Here is a 24,658-nt window from a genome sequence, read left to right as displayed (position 1 = left end):
CTGGAACTAGGAGACTTCTTCCCGGTGACTCAGATATTTGATGTTTTTTTGTCAGCTTAGACTTGACAACTGGGCAGGAAACCAGTCCCCACTCTGACCCTGCTCTGACCCCACTCATTGCCCCTCACCCCCCTCGATGTCCCCTCACTGCGCCCTCACCCTCTCACTATCCCCGCACTGACCCCCTCTCTGTCTCCTCGCTGTTGTTGGGCAGCGTTTGTTCAACTGTAACATTCCGGAAAAGTGACCTGTTTGAAGATTTTGTCCCAAAGGTTTGGGATCCGTTGGTTGATGTTGAGATTCTTCCCCAGGAGCTAATTGGTCAATCTCTATTTCCCACTCAACCTGTCCAATGTTTACATTTTTTATGGTTTCATATCTTGATGCCATTTCTAGACCATAACTGCTGCGTTTGAGCCCTTGACTTTGTGTAACCATGGTAACTGTGTAGTCACAGTTTATTACTTTGTTACTTGTCACGAGTTGCCTGTTGCCGAGATACAAACTAATAACTTTGATGTTGGTCACAGTTTGGACAAATGACCAATGGATGTTACCTGGTATGGAGCCGATTACCTGTGTGGTCAGAGCGGTTTGTCCGTCAGTCCAGCCAGCAGTGGAATCTTCAGTACTGCCCTGTGTCTCCTCTTCATACTGCACCCAGCCCAGGTTCAATCCACCAAGCAGTCCATGCCCCCTTTAATGGACAACCAGCCTTTCATGGTAATTTGGAACATTCCAACTGGGAAATGCAAGACTCACCGAGGAGTTGACCTTCAACTAAACGATTTTAACATAGTAACCAATCAGAATGAGGTTTTTATGGGAGGGAATATCACGATATTCTACATTGAACAATTTGGCAAATATCCTCACTATGATAAAGGTCACACAGTGAATGGAGGTTTGCCTCAGAACACAAGCCTGACTGGACACATTAAAAAGATGGAGGCCGACATTAAGAGGTATTTGCCATCCAGTTCCTACAGAGGTCTGGCGATTATTGACTGGGAGGAGTGGAGACCCCAGTGGGTCCGTAACTGGGGCAGTAAAAGCATCTATCGGGATAAGTCCCTGGAGCTGGTCCAAGCCAAGCACTCTCTCTGGACCGCTGATCAAATCTTGGAAAAGGCAAAGTGGGAATTTGACACGGCAGCGAGAAATTTCATGGGCCAGACTCTGAATGTTGCTCACATAAGGAGGCCCCAAGCATTGTGGGGTTACTACCTGTTCCCAGACTGTTACAATTACCATTACAACAACGATTTTTCACATTATGATGGGAAGTGCCCAAAGGTTGAGTTTGGACGCAATGATCAGCTCCACTGGCTCTGGGAAAAAAGTAAAGCTCTGTACCCCTCCATCTACATGGAGGAAATTTTAAAATCTTCAGAACAAGGGAAGCGTTTTGTGAGAGCGAGGGTACAAGAGGCCATGCGTGTGTCACTGATGACCAAATCGAAATATGCTCTGCCTGTCTTTGTGTACACCAGATCCCACTATGCTTACACCTTCAAACCAATGACACAGGTAGGTGAACACACCTTGAACAAGAGTTCAAACAGCAACATGCGGTTCTCCAGAAGCCTGCGGCCCACCTGGGTTCCGAGCGCGGCCCGGTTGGAAATTTTGTTGATCGTTATCCACGTGTAGCGTTGCCATATTTCACTGATTTACAACCTGATAGGTTTTTCCCTCGGTTTGACTGAATGATTCACACGTAAAGAGAGGGCGGGCGAAGAGAGGAGCTTGGCGATTACTCACAACATTTAGTGTGACAGCCTCTCTGTGTCCAAAGTGTAAATATTTGTATTGTTTTTGCCATTTGATGACAGTTCTATGAATATATAAATAGTTGAATCATTTTCCGTACAAAGAACAAAGAAATGTACAGCACAGGAACAGGCCCTTCGGCCCTCCAAGCCCGTGCCGACCATGCTGCCCGACTAAACTACAATCTTCTACACTTCCTGGGTCCGTATCCTTCTATTCCCATCCTATTCATATATTTGTCAAGATGCCCTTTAAATGTCACTATCGTCCCTGCTTCCACTACCTCCTCCGGTAGCGAGTTCCAGGCACCCACTAACATCTGCGTAAAAAACTTGCCTCATACATCTACTCTAAACCTTGCCCCTCTCACCTTAAACCTATGCCCCCTAGTAATTGACCCCTCTACCCTGGGGAAAAGCCTCTGACTATCCACTCTGTCTATGCCCCTCATAATTTTGTAGACCTCTATCAGGTCTCCCCTCAACCTCGTTCGTTCCAGTGAGAACAAACCAAGTTTATTCAACCGCTTCTCATAGCTAATGCCCTCCATACCAGGCAACATTCTGGTAAATCTCTTCTGCACCCTCTCTAAAGCCTCCACATCCTTCTGGTAGTGAGGCGACCAGAATTGAACACTATACTCCAAGTGTGGCCTAACTAAGGTTCTATACAGCTGCAACATGACTTGCCAATTCTTATACTCAATGCCCCGGCCAATGAAGGCAAGCATGCCGTATGCCTTCTTGACTACCTTCTCCACCTGTGTTGCCCCTTTCAATGACCTGTGGACCTATACTCCTAGATCTCTTTGACTTTCAATACTCTTGAGGGTTCTACCATTCACTGTATATTCCCTACCTGCATTAGACCTTCCAAAATGCATTACCTCACATTTGTCCGGATTAAACTCCATCTGCCATCTCTCCGCCCAAGTCTCCAAACAATCTAAATCCTGCTGTATCCTCTGACAGTCCTCATCGTTATCCGCAATTCCACCAACCTTTGTGTCGTCTGCAAACTTACTAATCAGACCAGTTGCATTTTCCTCCAAATCATTTATATATACTACAAAGAGCAAAGGTCCCAGCACTGATCCCTGTGGAACACCACTGGTCACAGCCCTCCAATTAGAAAAGCATCCTTCCATTGCTACTCTCTGCCTTCTATGACCTAGCCAGTTCTGTATCCACCTTGCCAGCTCACCCCTGATCCCATGTGACTTCACCTTTTGTACTAGTCTACCATGAGGGACCTTGTCAAAGGCCTTACTGAAGTCCATATAGACAACATCCACTGCCCTACCTGCATCAATCATCTTTGTGACCTCCTCGAAAAACTCTATCAAGTTAGTGAGACACGACTTCCCCTTCACAAAACCATGCTGCCTCTCACTAATACGTCCATTTGCTTCCAAATGGGAGTAGATCCTGTCTCGAAGAATTCTCTCCAGTAATTTCCCTACCACTGAAGTAAGGCTCACCGGCCTGTAGTTCCCTGGATTATCCTTGCTACCCTTCTTAAACAGAGGAACAACATTGGCTATTCTCCAGTCCTCCGGGACATCCCCTGAAGACAGTGAGGATCCAAAGATTTCTGTCACGACCTCAGCAATTTCCTCTCCAGCCTCCTTCAGTATTCTGGGGTAGATCCCATCAGGCCCTGGGGACTTATCTACCGTAATATTTTTTAAGATACCCAACACCTCGTCTTTTTGGATCTCAATGTGACCCAGGCTATCTACACACCCTTCTCCAGACTCAACATCTACCAATTTCTTCTCTTTGGTGAATACTGATGCAAAGTATTCATTTAGTACCTCGCCCATTTCCTCTGGCTCCACACATAGATTCCCTTGCCTATCCTTCAGTGGGCCAACCCTTTCCCTGGCTACCCTCTTGCTTTTTATGTACGTGTAAAAAGCCTTGGGATTTTCCTTAACCCTATTTGCCAATGACCTTTCGTGACCCCTTCTAGCCCTCCTGACTCCTTGCTTAAGTTCCTTCCTACTTTCCTTATATTCCACACAGGCTTCGTCTGTTCCCAGCCTTTTAGCCCTGACAAATGCCTCCTTTTTCTTTTTGACGAGGCCTACAATATCTCTCGTGATCCAAGGTTCACGAAAATTGCCGTATTTATCCTTCTTCCTCACAGGAACATGCCGGTCCTGAATTCCTTTCAACTGACACTTGAAAGCCTCCCACATGTCAGATGTTGATTTGCCCTCAAACATCCGCCCCCAATCTATGTTCTTCAGTTCCCGCCTAATATTGTTATAATTAGCCTTCCCCCAATTTAGCACATTCATCCTAGGACCACTCTTATCCTTGTCCACCAGTACTTTAAAACTTACTGAATTGTGGTCACTGTTACCGAAATGCTCCCCTACTGAAACATCTACCACCTGGCCGGGCTCATTCCCCAATACCAGGTCCAGTACCGCCCCTTCCCTAGTTGGACTGTCTACATATTGTTTTAAGAAGCCCTCCTGGATGCTCCTTACAAACTCCGCCCCGTATTAAGCTCCTGGCACTAAGTGAGTCCCAGTCAATATTGGGGAAGTTGAGGTCTCCCATCACTACAACCCTGTTGTTTTTACTCTTTTCCAAAATCTGTCTACCTATCTGCTCCTCTATCTCCCGCTGGCTGTTGGGAGGCCTGTAGTAAACCCCCAACATTGTGACTGCACCCTACTTATTCCTGATCTCTACCCATATAGCCTCACTGCCCTCTGAGGTGTCCTCCCGCAGTACAGCTGTGATATTCTCCCGAACCAGTAGCGCAACTCCGCTTCCCCTTTTACATCCCCCTCTATCCCGCCTGAAACATCTAAATCCTGGAATGTTTAGCTGCCAATCCTGCCCTTCCCTCAACCAGGTCTCTGTAATGGCAACAACATCATAGTTCCAAGTACTAATCCAAGCTCTAAGTTCATCTGCCTTATCCGTAATACTTCTTGCATTAAAACATATGCACTTCAGGCCACCAGACCCGTTGTGTTCAGCAACTTCTCCCTGTCTGCTCTGCCTCAGAGCCCCACTGTCCCTATTCCCTAGTTCTCCCTCAATGCTCTCACCTTCTGACCTATTGCTCCCGAGCCCACACCCCTGCCATACTAGTTTAAACCCTCCCGTGTGACACTCGCAAACCTCGCGGACAGGATATTTATGCCTCTCCGATTGAGATGCAACCCGTCCTCCTTATACAGGTCACACCTGCCCCGGAAGAGCTCCCAGTGGTCCAGATAACGGAAACCCTCCCTCCTACACCAGCTGTTTAGCCACGTGTTTAGCTGCTCTATCTTCCTATTTCTAGCCTCACTGGCACGTGGCACAGGGAGTAATCCCGAGATTACAACCCTAAAGGTCCTGTCTTTTAACTTTCTGCCTAGCTCCCTGAACTCCTGCTGCAGGACCTCATGCCCCTTCCGGCCTATGTCGTTAGTACCAATATGTACAACGACCTCTGCCTGTTTGCCCTCCCCCTTCAGGATGCCCTCTACCCGTTCGGAGACATCCTGGACCCTGGCACCAAGGAGGCAACATACCATCCTGGAGTCTCTTTCACGTCCACAGAAGCGCCTATCTGTGCCCCTGACTATAGGGTCAGTACTGAGGGAGTGCTGCACTGTCAGAGGGTCAGTACTGAGGGAGTGCCGCACTGTCAGAGGGTCAGTATTGAGGGAGTGCTGCACTGTCAGAGGGTCAGTACTGAGGGAGTGCTGCACGGTCAGTAGGTCAGTATTGAGGGAGTGCTGCACTGTCAGAGAGTCAGTATAGAGGGAGTGCTGCACTGTTAGAGGGTCAGTACTGGGGGAGTGCTGCATTGTCAGGGGGTCAGTACTGAGCGAGTGCCGCACTGTCAGAGGGTCAGTACTGAGGGAATACTGCACTGTCAGAGGGTCAGTACTGAGGGAGTATGCACAGTCAGAGGGTCAGTACTGAGGGAGCGCTGCACTGTCAGAGGATCAGTACTGAGGGAGTGCCGCACTGTCAGAGGGTCAGTACTGAAGGAGTGCCGCACTGTCAGAGGGGCAGTACTGAGGGAGTGCCGCACTATCAGAGGGTCAGTACTGACTGCACTGTCAGGGGGTCAGTACTGAGGGAGCGCTGCACTGTCACAGGGTCAGTACTGAGGGAGTGCTGCACTGTCAGAGGGTCAGTACTGAGGGAATGCCGCACTGTCAGAGGGTCAGTACTGAGGGAATGCCGCACTGTCAGAGGGTCAGTACTGAGGGGGTGCTGCACTGTCAGAGGGTCAGTACTGAGGGAGTGCCGCACTGTCAGAGGGTCAGTACTAAGGGAGTGCTGCACTGTCAGAGGGTCAGTACTGAGGGAGTGCTGCACTGTCAGAGGGTCAGTACTGAGGGAGCGCTGCACTGTCAGGGGGTCAGTATTGAGGGTGTGCTGCACTGTCAGAGCGTCAGTGCTGAGGGAGTGCTGCACTGTCAGAGGGTCAGTACTGAGGGAGTGCTGCACTGTCAGAGAGTCAGTATTGAGGGAGTGCTGCACTGTCAGAGGGTCAGTACTGAGGGAGTGCGGCACTGTCAGAGGGTCAGTACTGAGGGAGTGCTGCACTGTCAGAGGGTCAGTACTGAGGGAGTGCTGCACTGTCAGAGGGTCAGTAGTGAGGGAGTGCTGCACTGTCAGAGGGTCAGTACTGAGGGAGTGCGGCACTGTCAGAGGGTAGGTACTGAGGGAGTGCTGCACTGTCAGAGGGTCAGTACTGAGGGAGTGCCGCACTGTCACAGGGTCAGTACTGAGGGAGTGCTGCACTGTGAGAGAGTCAGTACTGAGGGAGTGCCGCACTGTCAGAGGGTCAGTACTGAGGGAGTGCTGCACTGTCAGAGGGTCAGTACTGAGGGAGCGCTGCACTGTCAGAGGGTCAGTACTGAGGGAGTGCCGCACTGTCAGAGGGTCAGTACTGAGGGAGCGCTGCACTGTCAGGGAATCAGTATTGAGGGAGTGCTGCACTGTCAGAGGGTCAGTACTGAGGGAGTGCTGCACTGTCAGAGGGTCAGTACTGAGGGAGTGCTGCACTGTCAGAGGGTCAGTACTGAGGGAGTGCTGCACTGTCAGAGGGTCAGTACTGAGGGAGTGCTGCACTGTCAGAGGGTCAGTACTGAGGGAGTGCTGCACTGTCAGAGGGAGAGTACTGAGGGAGTGCTGCACTGTCAGAGGGTCAGTACTGAGGGAGTGCCACACTGTCAGAGGGTCAGTACTGAGGGAGTGCTGCACTGTCAGAGAGTCAGTATTGAGTGAGTGCTGCACTGTTAGAGGGTCAGTACTGGGGGAGTGCTGCACTGTCAGAGGGTCAGTACTGAGGGAGTGCCGCACAGTCAGAGGGTCAGTACTGAGGGAGTGCTGCACTGTCAGAGAGTCAGTACTGAGGGAGTGCCGCACTGTCAGAGGGTCAGTACTGAGGGAGTGCTGCAATGTCAGAGGGTCAGTACTGAGGGAGTGCTGCACTGTCAGAGAGTCAGTATTGAGGGAGTGCTGCACTGTTAGAGGCTCAGTACTGGGGGAGTGCTGCATGGTCAGAGGGGCAGTACTGAGGGAGTGCCGTACTGTCAGAGGGTCAGTACTGAGGGAATACTGCACTGGAAGAGGGTCAGTGCTGAGGGAGTGCCGCACTGTCAGAGGGTCAGTACTGAGGGAGTGCCGCACTATGAGAGGGTCAGTAGTGAGGGAGTGCTGCACTGTCAGAGGGTCCGTACTGAGGGAGTGCTGCACTGTCAGAGGGTCAGTACTGAGGGAGTGCCGCACTATCAGAGGGTCAGTAGTGAGGGAGTGCTGCACTGTCAGAGGGTCCGTACTGAGGGAGTGCTGCACTGTCAGAGGGTCAGTACTGAGGGAGTGCTGCACTGTCAGAGGGTCAGTACTGAGGGAGTGCTGCACTGTCAGAGAGAGTACTGAGGGAGTGCTGCACTGTCAGAGGGTCAGTACTGGGGGAGTGCCGCACTGTCAGAGGGTCAGTACTGAGGGAGTGCTGCACTGTCACAGGGTCAGTACTGAGGGAGTGCTGCACTGTCAGAGAGTCAGTATTGAGTGAGTGCTGCACTGTCAGAGGGTAAGTACTGAGGGAGTGCTGCACTGTCAGAGGGTCCGTACTGAGGGAGTGCTGCACTGTCAGAGAGTCAGTATTGAGGGAGTGCTGCACTGTTAGAGGGTCAGTACTGGGGGAGTGCTGCACTGTCAGAGGGTCAGTACTGAGGGAGTGCCGCACAGTCAGAGGGTCAGTACTGAGGGAGTGCTGCACTGTCAGAGAGTCAGTACTGAGGGAGCGCCGCACTGTCAGAGGGTCAGTACTGAGGGAGTGCTGCACTGTCAGAGAGTCAGTATTGAGGGAGTGCTGCACTGTTAGAGGGTCAGTACTGGGGTAGTGCTGCATGGTCTGAGGGGCAGTACTGAGGGAGTGCCGTACTGTCAGAGGGTCAGTACTGAGGGAATACTGCACTGGAAGAGGGTCAGTGCTGAGGGAGTGCTGCACTGTCTGAGGGTCAGTACTGAGGGAGTGCCGCACTGTCAGAGGGTCAGTACTGAGGGAGTGCTGCACTGTCAGAGGGTCAGTACTGAGGGAGTGCCGCACTATCAGAGGGTCAGTAGTGAGGGAGTGCTGCACTGTCAGAGGGTCCGTACTGAGGGAGTGCTGCACTGTCAGAGAGTCAGTACTGAGGGAGTGCTGCACTGTTAGAGGGTCAGTACTGGGGGAGTGCTGCACTGTCAGAGGGTCAGTACTGAGGGAGTGCTGCACTGTCAGAGGGTCAGTACTGAGGGAGTGCTGCACGGTCAGAGGGTCAGTAGTGAGGGAGTGCTGCACTGTCAGAGGGAGAGTACTGAGGGAGTGCTGCACTGTTAGAGGGTCAGTACTGAGGGAGTGCCGCACTGTCAGAGGGTCAGTACTGAGGGAGTGCTGCACTGTCACAGGGTCAGTACTGAGGGAGTGCTGCACTGTCAGAGAGTCAGTATTGAGTGAGTGCTGCACTGTCAGAGGGTAAGTACTGAGGGAGTGCTGCACTGTCAGAGGGTCCGTACTGAGGGAGTGCTGCACTGTCAGAGAGTCATTATTGAGGGAGTGCTGCACTGTTAGAGGGTCAGTACTGGGGGAGTGCTGCACTGTCAGAGGGTCAGTACTGAGGGAGTGCCGCACAGTCAGAGGGTCAGTACTGAGGGAGTGCTGCACTGTCAGAGAGTCAGTACCGAGGGAGCGCCGCACTGTCAGAGGGTCAGTACTGAGGGAGTGCTGCACTGTAAGAGGGTCAGTACTGAGGGAGTGCTGCACTGTCAGAGAGTCAGTATTGAGGGAGTGCTGCACTGTTAGAGGGTCAGTACTGGGGGGGTGCTGCATGGTCAGAGGGGCAGTACTGAGGGAGTGCCGTACTGTCAGAGGGTCAGTACTGAGGGAATACTGCACTGGAAGAGGGTCAGTGCTGAGGGAGTGCTGCACTGTCTGAGGGTCAGTACTGAGGGAGCGCTGCACTGTCAGAGGGTCAGTACTGAGGGAGTGCCGCACTATCAGAGGGTCAGTAGTGAGGGAGTGCTGCACTGTCAGAGGGTCCGTACTGAGGGAGTGCTACACTGTCAAAGGGTCAGTACTGAGAGAATGTCACACTGTCAGAGAGTCAGTACTGAGGGAGTGCCGCACTATCAGAGGGTCAGTAGTGAGGGAGTGCTGCACTGTCAGAGGGTCCGTACTGAGGGAGTGCTGCACTGTCAGAGGGTCAGTACTGAGGGAGTGCAGCACTGTCAGAGGGTCAGTGCTGAGGGAGAGCCGCACTGTCAGAGGGTCAGTACTGAGGGAGTGCTTCACTGTCAGAGGGTCAGTACTGAGGGAGTGCTGCACTGTCAGAGGGTCAGTACTGAGGGAGCGCTGCACTGTCAACGAGTCAGTACTGAGGGAGTGCTGCACTGTCAGAGAGTCAGTACTGAGGGAGTGCTGCACTGTCACAGGGTCAGTACTGAGGGAGTGCTGCACTGTCAGATGGTCAGTACTGAGGGAGTGCTGCACTGTCAGAGGGTCAGTACTGAGGGAGTGATGCACTGTCAGAGGATCAATACTGAGGGAGTGCCGCACTGTCAGAGGGTCAGTACTGAGGGAGTGCTGCACTGTCAGAGGGTCAGTACTGAGGGAGCGCCGCACTGTCAGAGGGTCAGTACTGAGGGAATGCTGCACTGTCAGAGGATTAGTACTGAGGGAGTGCCGCACTGTCAGAGGGTCAGTACTGAGGGAGTGCTGCATTGTAAGAGGGTCAGTGCTGAGGGAGTGCTGCACTGTCAGAGGGTCAATGCTGAGGGAGTGCAGCACTGTCAGAGGGTCAGTACTGAGGGAGTGCCGCACTGTCAGAGGGTCAGTACTGCGGGAGTGCTGCACTGTCAGAGGGTTAGTACTGAGGGAGTGCCTCACTGTCAGACGGTCAGTACTGAGGGAGTGCTGCACTGTCAGAGGGTCAGTACTGAGGGAGCGCTGCACTGTCAGAGGATCAGTACTGAGGGAGTGCTGCACTGTCAGAGGGTCAGTACTGAGGGAGTGCCGCACTGTCAGAGGGTCAGTACTGAGGGAATGCTGCACTGTCAGGGGGTCAGTACTGAGGGAGCGCTGCACTGTGAGAGGGTCAGTACTGAGGGAGCGCTGCACTGTCACAGGGTCAGTACTGAGGGAGTGCTGCACAGTGAGAGGGTCAGTACTGAGGGAGTGCTGCACTGTCATAGGGTCAGTACTGAGGGAGTGCTGCACTGTCAGAGGGTCAGTACTGAGGGAGTGCCGCACTGTCAGAGGGTCAGTATTGAGGGAGTGCTGCACTGTCAGAGGGTCAGTACTGAGGGAGTGCTGCACGGTCAGTGGGTCAGTACTGAGGGAGTGCTGCACTGTCAGAGAGTCAGTATTGAGGGAGTGCTGCACTGTTAGAGGGTCAGTACTGGGGGAGTGCTGCATTGTCAGGGGGTCAGTGCTGAGCGAGTGCCGCACTGTCAGAGGGTCAGTACTGAGGGAATACTGCACTGTCAGAGGGTCAGTACTGAGGGAGTATGCACAGTCAGAGGGTCAGTACTGAGGGAGCGCTGCACTGTCAGAGGATCAGTACTGAGGGAGTGCCGCACTGTCAGAGGGTCAGTACTGAGGGAGTGCCGCACTGTCAGAGGGGCAGTACTGAGGGAGTGCCGCACTGTCAGAGGGTCAGTACTGAGGGAGTGCCGCACTGTCAGAGGGGCAGTACTGAGGGAGTGCCGCACTATCAGAGGGTCAGTACTGACTGCACTGTCAGGGGGTCAGTACTGAGGGAGCGCTGCACTGTCAGAGGGTCAGTACTGAGGGAGTGCTGCACTGTCAGAGGGTCAGTACTGAGGGAGTGCCGCACTGTCAGAGGGTCAGTACTGAGGGAATGCCGCACTGTCAGAGGGTCAGTACTGAGGGGGTGCTGCACTGTCAGAGGGTCAGTACTGAGGGAGTGCCGCACTGTCAGAGGGTCAGTACTGAGGGAGTGCTGCACTGTCAGAGGGTCAGTATTAAGGGAGTGCTGCACTGTCAGAGGGTCAGTACTGAGGGTGTGCTGCACTGTCAGAGGGTCAGTACTGAGGGAGCGCTGCACTGTTAGAGGGTCAGTGCTGAGGGAGTGCTGCATGGTCAGAGGGGCAGTACTGAGGGATTGCCGTACTCTCAGAGGGTAGGTACTGAAGGACTACTGCACTGGAAGAGGGTCAGTGCTGAGGGAGTGCCGCACTGTCTGAGGGTCAGTACTGAGGGAGCGCTGCACTGTCAGAGGGTCAGTACTGAGGGAGTGCCGCACTATCAGAGGGTCAGTAGTGAGGGAGTGCTGCACTGTCAGAGGGTCCGTACTGAGGGAGTGCTGCACTGTCAAAGGGTCAGTACTGAGAGAGCGCCGCACTGTCAGAGAGTCAGTACTGAGGGAGTGCTGCACTGTCAGAGGGTCAGGACTGAGGGAGTGCTGCACTGTCAGAGGGTCAGTACTGAGGGAGTGCTGCACTGTCAGAGGGTCAGTACTGAGGGAGTGCTGCACTGTCAGAGGGTCAGTACTGAGGGAGCGCTGCACTGTCAAAGAGTCAGTACTGAGGGAGTGCTGCACTGTCAGAGAGTCAGTACTGAGGGAGTGCGGCACTGTCAGAGGGTCAGTACTGAGGGAGTGCCGCAATGTCAGAGGGTCAGTACTGAGGGAGTGCTGCACTGTCAGAGAGTCAGTACTGAGGGAGTGCTGCACTGTCAGAGGGTCAGTACTGAGGGAATACTGCACTGTCAGAGGGTCAGTACTGAGGGAGTATGCACTGTCAGAGGGTCAGTACTGAGAGAGCGCCGCACTGTCAGAGGGTCAGTACTGAGGGAGTATGCACTGTCAGAGGGTCAGTACTGAGAGAGCGCCGCACTGTCAGAGGGTCAGTACTGAGGGAGTGCCGCACTATCAGAGGGTGCTGCACTGTCAGAGGGTCAGTACTGAGGGAACGCTGTACTGTCAGTGGGTCAGTACGGAGGGAGTGCTGCCATGTCAGAGGGTCAGTACGAGCGAGTGCTGCACTGTCAGAGGGTCGGTACTGAGGGAGTGCTGCACTGTCAGAGGGTCAGTACTGAGGGAGTGCTGCACTGTCAGAGGGTCAGTACTGAGGTAGTGCTGCACTGTCAAAGAGTCAGTACTGAGTGAGTGCTGCACTGTCTGAGGGTCAGTACTGAGGGAGTGCTGCACTGTCAAAGAGTCAGTACTGAGTGAGTGCTGCACTGTCTGAGGGTCAGTACTGAGGGAGTGCTGCACTGTCAGAGGGTCAGTACTGAGGAAGTGCTGCACTGTCAGAGGATCAGTACTGAGGGAGTGCCGCACTGTCATAAGGTCGGTACTGAGGGAGTGCCGCACTGTCAGAGGGTCAGTACTGAGGGAGTGCTGCACTGTCAGTGGGTCAGTACTGAGCGAGTGCTGCACAGTCAGAGGGTCAGTACTGAGGGAGCGCTGCACTGTCAGAGGGTCAGTACTGAGGGACTGCTGCACTGTCAGTGGGTCAGTACTGAGCGAGTGCTGCACAGTCAGAGGGTCAGTACTGAGGGAGCGCTGCACTGTCAGAGGGTCAGTACTGAGGGAGTGCTGCCATGTCAGAGGGTCAGTACGAGCGAGTGCTGCACTGTCAGAGGGTCGGTACTGAGGGAGTGCTGCACTGTCAGAGGGTCAGTACTGAGGGAGTGCTGCACTGTCAGAGGGTCAGTACTGAGGGAGTGCTGCACTGTCAAAGAGTCAGTACTGAGTGAGTGCTGCACTGTCGGAGGGTCAGTACTGAGGGAGTGCTGCACTGTCTGAGGGTCAGTACTGAGGGAGTGCTGCACTGTCAGAGGGTCAGTACTGAGGGAGTGCTGCACTGTCTGAGGGTCAGTACTGAGGAAGTGCTGCACTGTCAGAGGGTCAGTACTGAGGGAGTGCTGCACTGTCTGAGGGTCAGTACTGAGGCAGTGCTGCACTGTCAGAGGGTCAGTACTGAGCGAGTGCTGCACAGTCAGAGGGTCAGTACTGATGGAGCGCTGCACTGTCAGAGGATCAGTACTGAGGGAGTGCCGCACTGTCAGAAGATCAGTACTGAGGGAGTGCCGCACTGTCAGAGGGGCAGTACTGAGGGAGTGCCGCACTATCAGAGGGTCAGTACTGACTGCACTGTCAGGGGGTCAGTACTGAGGGAGCGCTGCACTGTCAGAGGGTCAGTACTGAGGGAGTGCTGCACTGTCAGAGGGTCAGTACTGAGGAAGTGCTGCACTGTCAGAGGATCAGTACTGAGGGAGTGCCGCACTGTCATAAGGTCGGTACTGAGGGAGTGCCGCACTGTCAGAGGGTCAGTACTGAGGGAGTGCTGCACTGTCAGAGGGTCAGTACTGAGGGAGTGCCGCACTGTCAGAGGGGCAGTACTGAGGGAGTGCCGCACTATCAGAGGGTCAGTACTGACTGCACTGTCAGGGGGTCAGTACTGAGGGAGCGCTGCACTGTCAGAGGGTCAGTACTGAGGGAGTGCTGCACTGTCAGAGGTTCAGTACTGAGGGAGTGCCGCACTGTCAGAGGGTCAGTACTGAGGGAATGCCGCACTGTCAGAGGGTCAGTACTGAGGGAGTGCTGCACTGTCAGAGGGTCAGTACTGAGGGAGTGCCGCACTGTCAGAGGGTCAGTACTGAGGGAGTGCTGCACTGTCAGAAAGTCAGTACTGAGGGAGCGCTGCACTGGAAGAGGGTCAGTGCTGAGGGAGTGCCGCACTGTCTGAGGGTCAGTACTGAGGGAGCGCTGCACTGTCAGAGGGTCAGTACTGAGGGAGTGCCGCACTATCAGAGGGTCAGTAGTGAGGGAGTGCTGCACTGTCAGAGGGTCCGTACTGAGGGAGTGCTGCACTGTCAAAGGGTCAGTACTGAGAGAGCGCCGCACTGTCAGAGAGTCAGTACTGAGGGAGTGCTGCACTGTCAGAGGGTCAGGACTGAGGGAGTGCTGCACTGTCAGAGGGTCAGTACTGAGGGAGTGCTGCACTGTCAGAGGGTCAGTACTGAGGGAGTGCTGCACTGTCAGAGGGTCAGTACTGAGGGAGCGCTGCACTGTCAAAGAGTCAGTACTGAGGGAGTGCTGCACTGTCAGAGAGTCAGTACTGAGGGAGTGCGGCACTGTCAGAGGGTCAGTACTGAGGGAGTGCCGCAATGTCAGAGGGTCAGTACTGAGGGAGTGCTGCACTGTCAGAGAGTCAGTACTGAGGGAGTGCTGCACTGTCAGAGGGTCAGTACTGAGGGAATACTGCACTGTCAGAGGGTCAGTACTGAGGGAGTATGCACTGTCAGCGGGTCAGTACTGAGAGAGCGCCGCACTGTCAGAGGGTCAGTACTGAGGGAGTATGCACTGTCAGAGGGTCAGTACTGAGAGAGCGCCGCACTGTCAGAGGGTCAGTACTGAGGGAGTGCCGCACTATCAGAGGGTGCTGCACTGTCAGAGGGTCAGTACTGAGGGAACGCTGTACTGTCAGTGGGTCAGTACGGAGGGAGTGCTGCCATGTCAGAGGGTCAGTACGAGCGAGTGCTGCACTGTCAGAGGGTCGGTACTGAGGGAGTGCTGCACTGTCAGAGGGTCAGTACTGAGGGAGTGCTGCACTGTCAGAGGGTCAGTACTGAGGTAGTGCTGCACTGTCAAAGAGTCAGTACTGAGTGAGTGCTGCACTGTCTGAGGGTCAGTACTGAGGGAGTGCTGCACTGTCAAAGAGTCAGTACTGAGTGAGTGCTGCACTGTCTGAGGGTCAGTACTGAGGGAGTGCTGCACTGTCAGAGGGTCAGTACTGAGGAAGTGCTGCACTGTCAGAGGATCAGTACTGAGGGAGTGCCGCACTGTCATAAGGTCGGTACTGAGGGAGTGCCGCACTGTCAGAGGGTCAGTACTGAGGGAGTGCTGCACTGTCAGAGGGTCAGTAGTGAGGGAGTGCTGCACTGTCAGAGGGTCAGTACTGAGGGAGCGCCGCACTATCAGAGGGTCAGTACTGAGGGACTGCTGCACTGTCAGTGGGTCAGTACTGAGCGAGTGCTGCACAGTCAGAGGGTCAGTACTGAGGGAGCGCTGCACTGTCAGAGGGTCAGTACTGAGGGAGTGCTGCCATGTCAGAGGGTCAGTACGAGCGAGTGCTGCACTGTCAGAGGGTCGGTACTGAGGGAGTGCTGCACTGTCAGAGGGTCAGTACTGAGGGAGTGCTGCACTGTCAGAGGGTCAGTACTGAGGGAGTGCTGCACTGTCAAAGAGTCAGTACTGAGTGAGTGCTGCACTGTCGGAGGGTCAGTACTGAGGGAGTGCTGCACTGTCTGAGGGTCAGTACTGAGGGAGTGCTGCACTGTCAGAGGGTCAGTACTGAGGGAGTGCTGCACTGTCTGAGGGTCAGTACTGAGGAAGTGCTGCACTGTCAGAGGGTCAGTACTGAGGGAGTGCTGCACTGTCTGAGGGTCAGTACTGAGGCAGTGCTGCACTGTCAGAGGGTCAGTACTGAGCGCGTGCTGCACAGTCAGAGGGTCAGTACTGATGGAGCGCTGCACTGTCAGAGGATCAGTACTGAGGGAGTGCCGCACTGTCAGAAGATCAGTACTGAGGGAGTGCCGCACTGTCAGAGGGGCAGTACTGAGGGAGTGCCGCACTATCAGAGGGTCAGTACTGACTGCACTGTCAGGGGGTCAGTACTGAGGGAGCGCTGCACTGTCAGAGGGTCAGTACTGAGGGAGTGCTGCACTGTCAGAGGGTCAGTACTGAGGAAGTGCTGCACTGTCAGAGGATCAGTACTGAGGGAGTGCCGCACTGTCATAAGGTCGGTACTGAGGGAGTGCCGCACTGTCAGAGGGTCAGTACTGAGGGAGTGCTGCACTGTCAGAGGGTCAGTACTGAGGGAGTGCCGCACTGTCAGAGGGGCAGTACTGAGGGAGTGCCGCACTATCAGAGGGTCAGTACTGACTGCACTGTCAGGGGGTCAGTACTGAGGGAGCGCTGCACTGTCAGAGGGTCAGTACTGAGGGAGTGCTGCACTGTCAGAGGTTCAGTACTGAGGGAGTGCCGCACTGTCAGAGGGTCAGTACTGAGGGAATGCCGCACTGTCAGAGGGTCAGTACTGAGGGAGTGCTGCACTGTCAGAGGGTCAGTACTGAGGGAGTGCCGCACTGTCAGAGGGTCAGTACTGAGGGAGTGCTGCACTGTCAGAAAGTCAGTACTGAGGGAGCGCTGCACTGTCAGAGGGTGAGTACTGAGGGAGTGCTGCACTGTCAGAGGGTCAGTACTGAGGGAGTGCTGCACTGTCAGAGGGTCAGTACTAAGGGAGTGCTGCACTGTCAGAGGGTCTGTACTGAGGGAGTGCTGCACTGTCAGAGGGTCAGTACTGAGGGAGTGCTGCACTGTCAGAGGGTCAGTACTGAGGGAGTGCTGTACTGTCAGAGGGTCAGTACTGAGGGAGTGCCGCACTGTCAGAGGGTCAGTACTGAGGGTGTGCTGCACTGTCAGAGGGTCAGTACTGAGGGAGTGCTGCACTGTCAGAGGGTCAGTACTGAAGGAGCGCCGCTGTGTCAGAGGGTCAGTACTGAGGGAATGCCGCACTATCAGAGGGTCAGTACTGAGGGAGTGCTGCACTGTCAGAGGGTCAGTACTGAGGTAGTGCTGCACTGTCAGAGGGTCAGTCCTGAGGGAGTGCTGCACTTTCAGAGTGTCAGTACTGAGGGAGTGCCGCATTGTCAGAGTGTCAGTACTGAGGGTGTGCTGCACTGTCAGAGGGTCAGTACTGAGGGAGTGCCGCACTATCAGAGGGTCAGTACTGAGGGAGTGCTGCACTGTCAGAGGGTCAGTACTGAGCGAGTGCTGCACAGTCAGAGGGTCAGTACTGAGGGAGCGCTGCACTGTCAGAGGGTCAGTACTGAGGGAGTGCTGCCATGTCAGAGGGTCAGTACGAGCGAGTGCTGCACTGTCAGAGGGTCGGTACTGAGGGAGTGCTGCACTGTCAGAGGGTCAGTACTGAGGGAGTGCTGCACTGTCAGAGGGTCAGTACTGAGGGAGTGCTGCACTGTCAAAGAGTCAGTACTGAGTGAGTGCTGCACTGTCGTAGGGTCAGTACTGAGGGAGTGCTGCACTGTCTGAGGGTCAGTACTGAGGGAGTGCTGCACTGTCAGAGGGTCAGTACTGAGGGAGTGCTGCACTGTCAGAGGGTCAGTACTGAGGGAGTGCTGCACTGTCTGAGGGTCAGTACTGAGGAAGTGCTGCACTGTCAGAGGGTCAGTACTGAGGGAGTGCTGCACTGTCTGAGGGTCAGTACTGAGGCAGTGCTGCACTGTCAGAGGGTCAGTACTGAGCGAGTGCTGCACAGTCAGAGGGTCAGTACTGATGGAGCGCTGCACTGTCAGAGGATCAGTACTGAGGGAGTGCCGCACTGTCAGAAGGTCAGTACTGAGGGAGTGCCGCACTGTCAGAGGGGCAGTACTGAGGGAGTGCCGCACTATCAGAGGGTCAGTACTGACTGCACTGTCAGGGGGTCAGTACTGAGGGAGCGCTGCACTGTCAGAGGGTCAGTACTGAGGGAGTGCTGCACTGTCAGAGGGTCAGTACTGAGGGAGTGCCACACTGTCAGAGGGTCAGTACTGAGGGAATGCCGCACTGTCAGAGGGTCAGTACTGAGGGAGTGCTGCACTGTCAGAGGGTCAGTACTGAGGGAGTGCCGCACTGTCAGAGGGTCAGTACTGAGGGAGTGCTGCACTGTCAGAACGTCAGTACTGAGGGAGTGCTGCACGGTCAGAGGGTCAGTACTGAGGGAGTGCTGCACTGTCAGAGGGTCAGTACTGAGGGAGTGTTGCACTGTCAGAGGGTCAGTACTGAGGGAGTGCCGCACTGTCAGAGGGTCAGTACTGAGGGAGTGCCGCACTGTCAGAGGGTCAGTACTGAGGGAGTGCTGCACTGTCAGAGGGTCAGTACTGAGGGAGCGCTGCACTGTCAGAGGGTGAGTACTGAGGGAGTGCTGCACTGTCAGAGGGTCAGTACTGAGGGAGTGCTGCACGGTCAGAGGGTCAGTACTAAGGGAGTGCTGCACTGTCAGAGGGTCAGTACTGAGGGAGTGCTGCACTGTCAGAGGGTCAGTACTGAGGGAGTGCTGCACTGTCAGAGGGTCAGTACTGAGGGAGTGCTGTACTGTCAGAGGTTCAGTACTGACGGAGCCCCGCACTGTCAGAGGGTCAGTACTGAGGGAGTGCTGCACTGTCAGAGGGTCAGTACTGAGGGAGTGCTGCACTGTCAGTGGGTCAGTACTGAGGGAGTGCCGCTGTGTCAGAGGGTCAGTACTGAGGGAATGCCGCACTATCAGAGGGTCAGTACTGAGGGAGTGCTGCACTGTCAGAGGGTCAGTACTGAGGGAGTGCTGCACTGTCAGAGGGTCAGTCCTGAGGGAGTGCTGCACTGTCAGAGGGTCAGTACTGAGGGAGTGCCGCATTGTCAGAGGGTCAGTACTGAGGGCGTGCTGCACTGTCAGAGGGTCAGTACTGAGGGAGTGCCGCACTGTCAGAGGGTCAGTACTGAGGGAGTGCCGCACTATCAGAGGGTCAGTACTGAGGGACTGCTGCACTGTCAGAGGGTCAGTACTGAGTGATTGCTGCACTGTCAGAGGGTCAGTACTGAGGGAGTGCTGCACTGTCAGAGAGTCAGTACTGAGAACAAAGAACAAAGAACAAAGAAATGTACAGCACAGGAACAGGCCCTTCGGCCCTCCATGCCCGTGCCGACCATGCTGCCCGACTAAACTACAATCTTCTACACTTCCTGGGTCCGTATCCCTCTACTCCCATCCTATTCATGTTTTTGTCAAGATGCCCCTTAAATGTCACTATCGTCCCTGCTTCCACCACCTCCTCCGGTAGCGAGTTCCAGGCACCCACTACCCTCGGTGTAAAAAACTTGCCTCGTACATCTACTCTAAACCTTGCCCCTCGCACCTTAAACCTATGCCTGCTAGTAATTGACCCCTCTACCCTGGGGAAAAGCCTCTGACTATCCACTCTGTCTATGCCCCTCATAATTTTGTAGACCTCTATCAGGTCGCCCCTCAACCTCTGTCGTTCCAGTGAGAACAAACCGAGTTTATTCAACCGCTCCTCATAGCTAATACCGTCCATACTAGGCAACATTCTGGTAAATCTCTTCTGCACCCTCTCTAAAGCCTCCACATCCTTCTGGTAGTGTGGCGACCAGAATTGAACACTATACTCCAAGTGTGGCCTAACTAAGGTTCTATACAGCTGCAACATGACTTGCCAATTCTTATACTCAATGCCCTGGCCAATGAAGGCAAGCATGCCGTATGCCTTCTTGACTACCTTCTCCACCTGTGTTGCCCCTTTCAGTGACCTGTGGAGCTGTACACCTAGATATCTCTGACTTTCAATACTCTTGAGGGTTCTACCATTCACTGTATCTTCCCTACCTGCATTAGACCTTCCAAAATGCATTACCTCACATTTGTCCGGATTAAACTCCATCTGCCATCTCTCCGCCCAAGTCTCCAAACAATCTAAATCCTGCTGTATCCTCTGACAGTCCTCATCGCTATCCGCAATTCCGCCAACCTTCGTGTCGTCTGCAAACTTACTAATCAGACCAGTTACATTTTTCTCCAAATCATTATTATATACTACAAACAGCAAAGGTCCCAGCACTGATCCCTGCGGAACACCACTAGTCACAGCCCACCAATTAGAAACGCATCCTTCCATTGCTACTCTCTGCCTTCTATGACCTAGCCAGTTCTGTATCCACCTTGCCAGCTCACCCCTGATCCTGTGTGACTTCACCTTTTGTACTAGTCTACCATGAGGGACCTTGTCAAAGGTCTTACTGAAGTCCATATAGACAACATCCACTGCCCTACCTGCATCAATCATCTTTGTGACCTCTTCGAAAAACTCTATCAAGTTAGTGAGACACGACCTCCCCTTCACAAAACCATGCTGCCTCTCACTAATACGTCCATTTGCTTCCAAATGGGAGTAGATCCTGTCTCGAAGAATTCTCTCCAGTAATTTGCCTACCACTGACATAAGGCTCACCGGCCTGTAGCTCCCTGGATTATCCTTCCTACCCTTCTTAAACAGAGGAACAACATTGGCTATTCTCCAGTCCTCCGGGACATCACCTGAAGACAGTGAGGATCCAAAGATTTCTGTCAAGGCCTCAGTAATTTCCTCTCTAGCCTCCTTTAGTATTCTGGGATAGATCACATCAGACCCTGGGGACTTATGTACCTTAATATTTTTCAAGACGCCCAACACCTCGTCTTTTTGGATCTCAATGTGACCCAGGCTATCTACACACTCTTCTCCAGACTCAACATCCACCAATTCCTTCTCTTTGGTGAATACTGATGCAAAGTATTCATTTAGTACCTCGCCTATTTCCTCTGGCTCCACACATAGATTCCCTTGCCTATCCTTCAGTGGGCCAACCCTTTCCCTGGCTACCCTCTTGCTTTTTATGTACGTGTAAAAAGCCTTGGGATTTTCCTTGACCCTATCTGCCAATGACTTTTCGTGACCCCTTCTAGCCCTCCTGACTCCTTGCTTAAGTTCCTTCCTACATTCCTTATATACCACACAGGCTTCGTCTGTTCCCAGCCGTTTAGCCCTGACAAATGTCTCCTTTTTCTTTTTGACGAGGCCTACAATATCTCTCGTTATCCAAGGTTCCCGAAAATTGCCGTATTTATCCTTCTTCCTCACAGGAACATGCCGGTCCTGAATTCCTTTCAACTTACACTTGAAAGGGACTTCCGGGTGCGGCGATGACCAGCTGAGTCGCACGTTTCGGCAGCTCCCTGTGAAACGGACTTTTGGGCTCTTGATAGGAGCCCCAACGGCAATTTTAACGGTTGAAAACACCGTGCGGTAAACCAGAAGGGTGTTCCCCCTGGACACGGATGGAAAAAGGAGAGGAAAGTGGCCGGATTGCAGCGGATCCTTTGGAACAACGGCAAGGAAGGCAAGCAGAAACCAAGATGGCGTCGGAAGGTGGCAGTTTCATATGGGGCCCTGAACAACAAGAGTTTTTGAAGTGCTGCGTGGAGGAGATAAAAAAGGAAATGAAGAAAGAGTTGTTGGCCCCGATATTACAGGCGATTGAAGGGCTGAAAGAGGAACAAAAGACCCAGGAGCAGGAGCTTCGGGTCGTGAAGGCGAAAGCAGCAGAGAATGAAAACGACATACAGGGCCTGGTGGTGAAGTCGGAGATACAGGAGGCACACCAGAAACGATCTGTGGAGAGGTTGGAGGCACTGGAAAATAACGCAAGGAGGAACAACTTGAGGATTCTTGGCCTTCCTGAAGGTGTGGAGGGGGCGGACGTCGGGGCATATGTGAGCACGATGCTGCACTCGTTAATGGGAGTGGAGGCCCCGACGGGTCCGTTGGAGGTGGAGGGAGCATACCGAGTTATGGTGCGAGGACCGAGAGCAGGAGAAGCTCCCAGAGCCATAGTGGTGAGATTTCTCCGTTTTAAGGATAGAGAAATGGTCCTTAGATGGGCGAAGAAAACTCGGTGTAGTAAATGGGAGAACGCGGTGATCCGCGTCTATCAAGATTGGAGTGCGGAGGTGGCGAGAAGGAGGGCGAGCTTTAATCGGGCCAAAGCGGTACTTCACAAAAAAAAGATAAAGTTTGGAATGCTGCAACCGGCAAGACTGTGGGTCACATATCAAGGGAGGCACCACTACTTTGAGACGGCGGATGAAGCGTGGACTTTTATTGTAGAAGAAAAATTGGAATGATTGGACTACGAAAATGAACGTTTGGACAAAGTGGTGGGACGAGTGGGGGGGGGGGGGGCGAAGAGGGATTGTATGATTAATCCTGCGGTATGGTAACTTTTCTTTCTCCCACAGGTGGTGATGGGGGGAGGTGGGGAGGGAGAGGAGATGGGGCGTTGGCCATGGGAGGCGGGGCCGAGGGAGAGGCGCGGGCTTGGTTCCCGCGCTATGATAATTATGGCGGGAATAGAGAAGCAGGAAGGAGGGGGCGCCGCACGGGGCGAGCCGTGATCACGGGGGGAAGCCGAGGTCAGCCAGAGTTTGCTGACTTCTGGGAGAAACATGGGGGGAGTAATTACGCTAGCGGGGGGTCTAGCGGGGGTGGGGGGGAGGGGGGAATTACTGGGTTGCTGCTGCTGGGGAAAGGGGGGAGTGGGTGCGGGAAAGGATGGGCGGGGGGGCACCGTCTGGGAGAAATACAGCCGCGTGGGAACTGGGCGAGAAGCTGGAAAAAGATGATGGCTAACCGGCAAGGGGGGGGGGGGTGGGAAGCCCCCCAACTCGGCTGATCACGTGGAACGTGAGGGGGCTTAACGGGCCGATAAAGAGGGCACGAGTACTCGCACACCTTAAGAAACTTAAAGCAGATGTGGTCATGTTACAGGAAACGCACCTGAAACTGATAGATCAGGTTAGGTTGCGCAAAGGATGGGTAGGGCAGGTGTTCCATTCGGGGCTGGATGCGAAAAACAGGGGGGTGGCTATATTAGTGGGGAAGCGGGTAATGTTCGAGGCAAAGACTATAGTGGCGGATAACGGGGGCAGATACGTGATGGTGAGTGGCAAATTACAGGGAGAGATGGTGGTGTTGGTAAACGTGTATGCCCCGAATTGGGACGATGCCAATTTTATGAGGCGAATGCTAGGACGCATCCCAGACCTAGAGACCGGAAAGCTGATAATGGGGGGAGACTTTAACACGGTGTTGGAACCAAGGCTGGATAGGTCGAAGTCCAGGACTGGTAGGAGGCCGGCAGCAGCCAAGGTGCTTAAGGATTTTATGGAGCAGATGGGAGGGGTGGACCCGTGGAGATTCAGTAGACCTAGGAGTAAGGAGTTCTCGTTTTTCTCCTATGTCCATAAAGTCTATTCACGCATAGACTTTTTTGTGTTGGGTCGGGCATTGATCCCGAGGGTGAGGGGAACGGAATATACGGCTATAGCCATTTCGGATCATGCCCCACACTGGGTAGACTTGGAGATAGGGGAGGAAACAAGAGGGCGTCCACCCTGGAGAATGGATATGGGACTAATGGCGGATGAGGGGGTGTGCTTAAGGGTGAGGGGATGCATTGAAAAGTACTTGGAACTCAATGACAATGGGGAGGTTCAGGTGGGAGTGGTCTGGGAGGCGTTGAAGGCGGTGGTTAGGGGGGAGCTGATATCAATAAGGACACATAAAGGGAAGCAGGAGAGTAAGGAACGGGAGCGGTTGTTGCAAGAACTTTTGAGGGTGGACAGACAGTATGCGGAAGCACCGGAGGAGGGACTGTATAGGGAAAGGCAAAGGCTGCATGTGGAATTTGACTTGCTGACCACAGGCACTGCAGAGGCACAATGGAGGAAGGCGCAGGGTGTACAGTATGAATATGGAGAGAAGGCGAGCAGATTGCTGGCACACCAATTGAGGAAAAGGGGAGCAGCGAGGGAAATAGGGGGGGTGAGAGACGAAGATGGAGAGACGGAGCGGGGAGTGGAGAGAGTGAATGAAGTGTTTAAGACATTTTATAAAAAATTGTATGAAGCTCAACCCCCGGATGGGAGGGAGAGAATGATGGAGTTTTTGGATCGGCTGGAAATTCCCAAGGTGGAAGAGCAGGAAAGGATGGGATTGGGAGCACAGATCACGGTAGAAGAAGTGGTGAAAGGAATTAGGAACATGCAGACGGGAAAGGCCCCGGGACCGGACGGATTCCCAGTTGAATTTTACAGAAAATATTTGGACTTGCTCGCCCCGCTACTGACGAGGACCTTCAACGAGGCAAAGGAAAGGGGACAACTGCCCCCGACTATGTCAGAAGCAACGATATCGCTTCTTTTAAAGAAGGAAAAGGATCCGCTACAATGCGGGTCCTACAGACCAATCTCCCTCCTCAATGTAGATGCCAAGGTCTTGGCCAAGGTAATGGCAATGAGAATAGAGGAATGTGTCCCGGGGGTGGTTCATGAGGACCAAACTGGGTTTGTGAAGGGGAGACAGCTGAACACGAACATACGGAGGTTGTTAGGGGTAATGATGATGGCCCCACCAGAGGGTGAAACGGAGATAGTAGTGGCGATGGATGCCGAGAAAGCATTTGATAGAGTGGAGTGGGATTATCTGTGGGAGGTGTTGAGGAGATTTGGGTTCGGAGAGGGGTATGTTAGATGGGTGCAGCTGTTGTATAGGGCCCCAGTGGCGAGTGTGGTCACGAATGGACGGGGATCGGCATATTTTCGGCTCCATAGAGGGACAAGGCAGGGATGTCCTCTGTCCCCATTACTGTTTGCACTGGCGATTGAGCCCCTGGCGATAGCGCTGAGAGGTTCCAAGGGATGGAGGGGAATACTTAGGGGAGGAGAAGAACACCGGGTATCTTTATATGCGGATGATC

The 24,658-nt window shown here is 53.8% G+C and overlaps 1 protein-coding gene across 2 annotated transcripts in view; it reads left to right on the top strand.

The window, feature by feature from the left end:
- Window positions 1-630: 630 nt before the first annotated feature.
- Window positions 631-24,658, top strand: part of LOC140388657 (hyaluronidase-4-like) — a 72,322-nt gene continuing 48,294 nt past the window's right edge. For both annotated transcript variants that reach the window (XM_072473138.1, XM_072473137.1), the window contains exon 1: window positions 631-1,530. In XM_072473138.1, coding sequence (XP_072329239.1) covers window positions 691-1,530 — 840 coding nt within the window. In that variant the 5' untranslated portion in view covers window positions 631-690. The remainder of the gene's footprint in view (window positions 1,531-24,658) is intronic.

Source organism: Scyliorhinus torazame, chromosome 13, assembly GCF_047496885.1.
Source record: "Scyliorhinus torazame isolate Kashiwa2021f chromosome 13, sScyTor2.1, whole genome shotgun sequence".
Lineage (NCBI taxonomy): Eukaryota > Metazoa > Chordata > Chondrichthyes > Carcharhiniformes > Scyliorhinidae > Scyliorhinus > Scyliorhinus torazame.
This window is presented reverse-complemented; position numbering and strand designations above follow the sequence as displayed.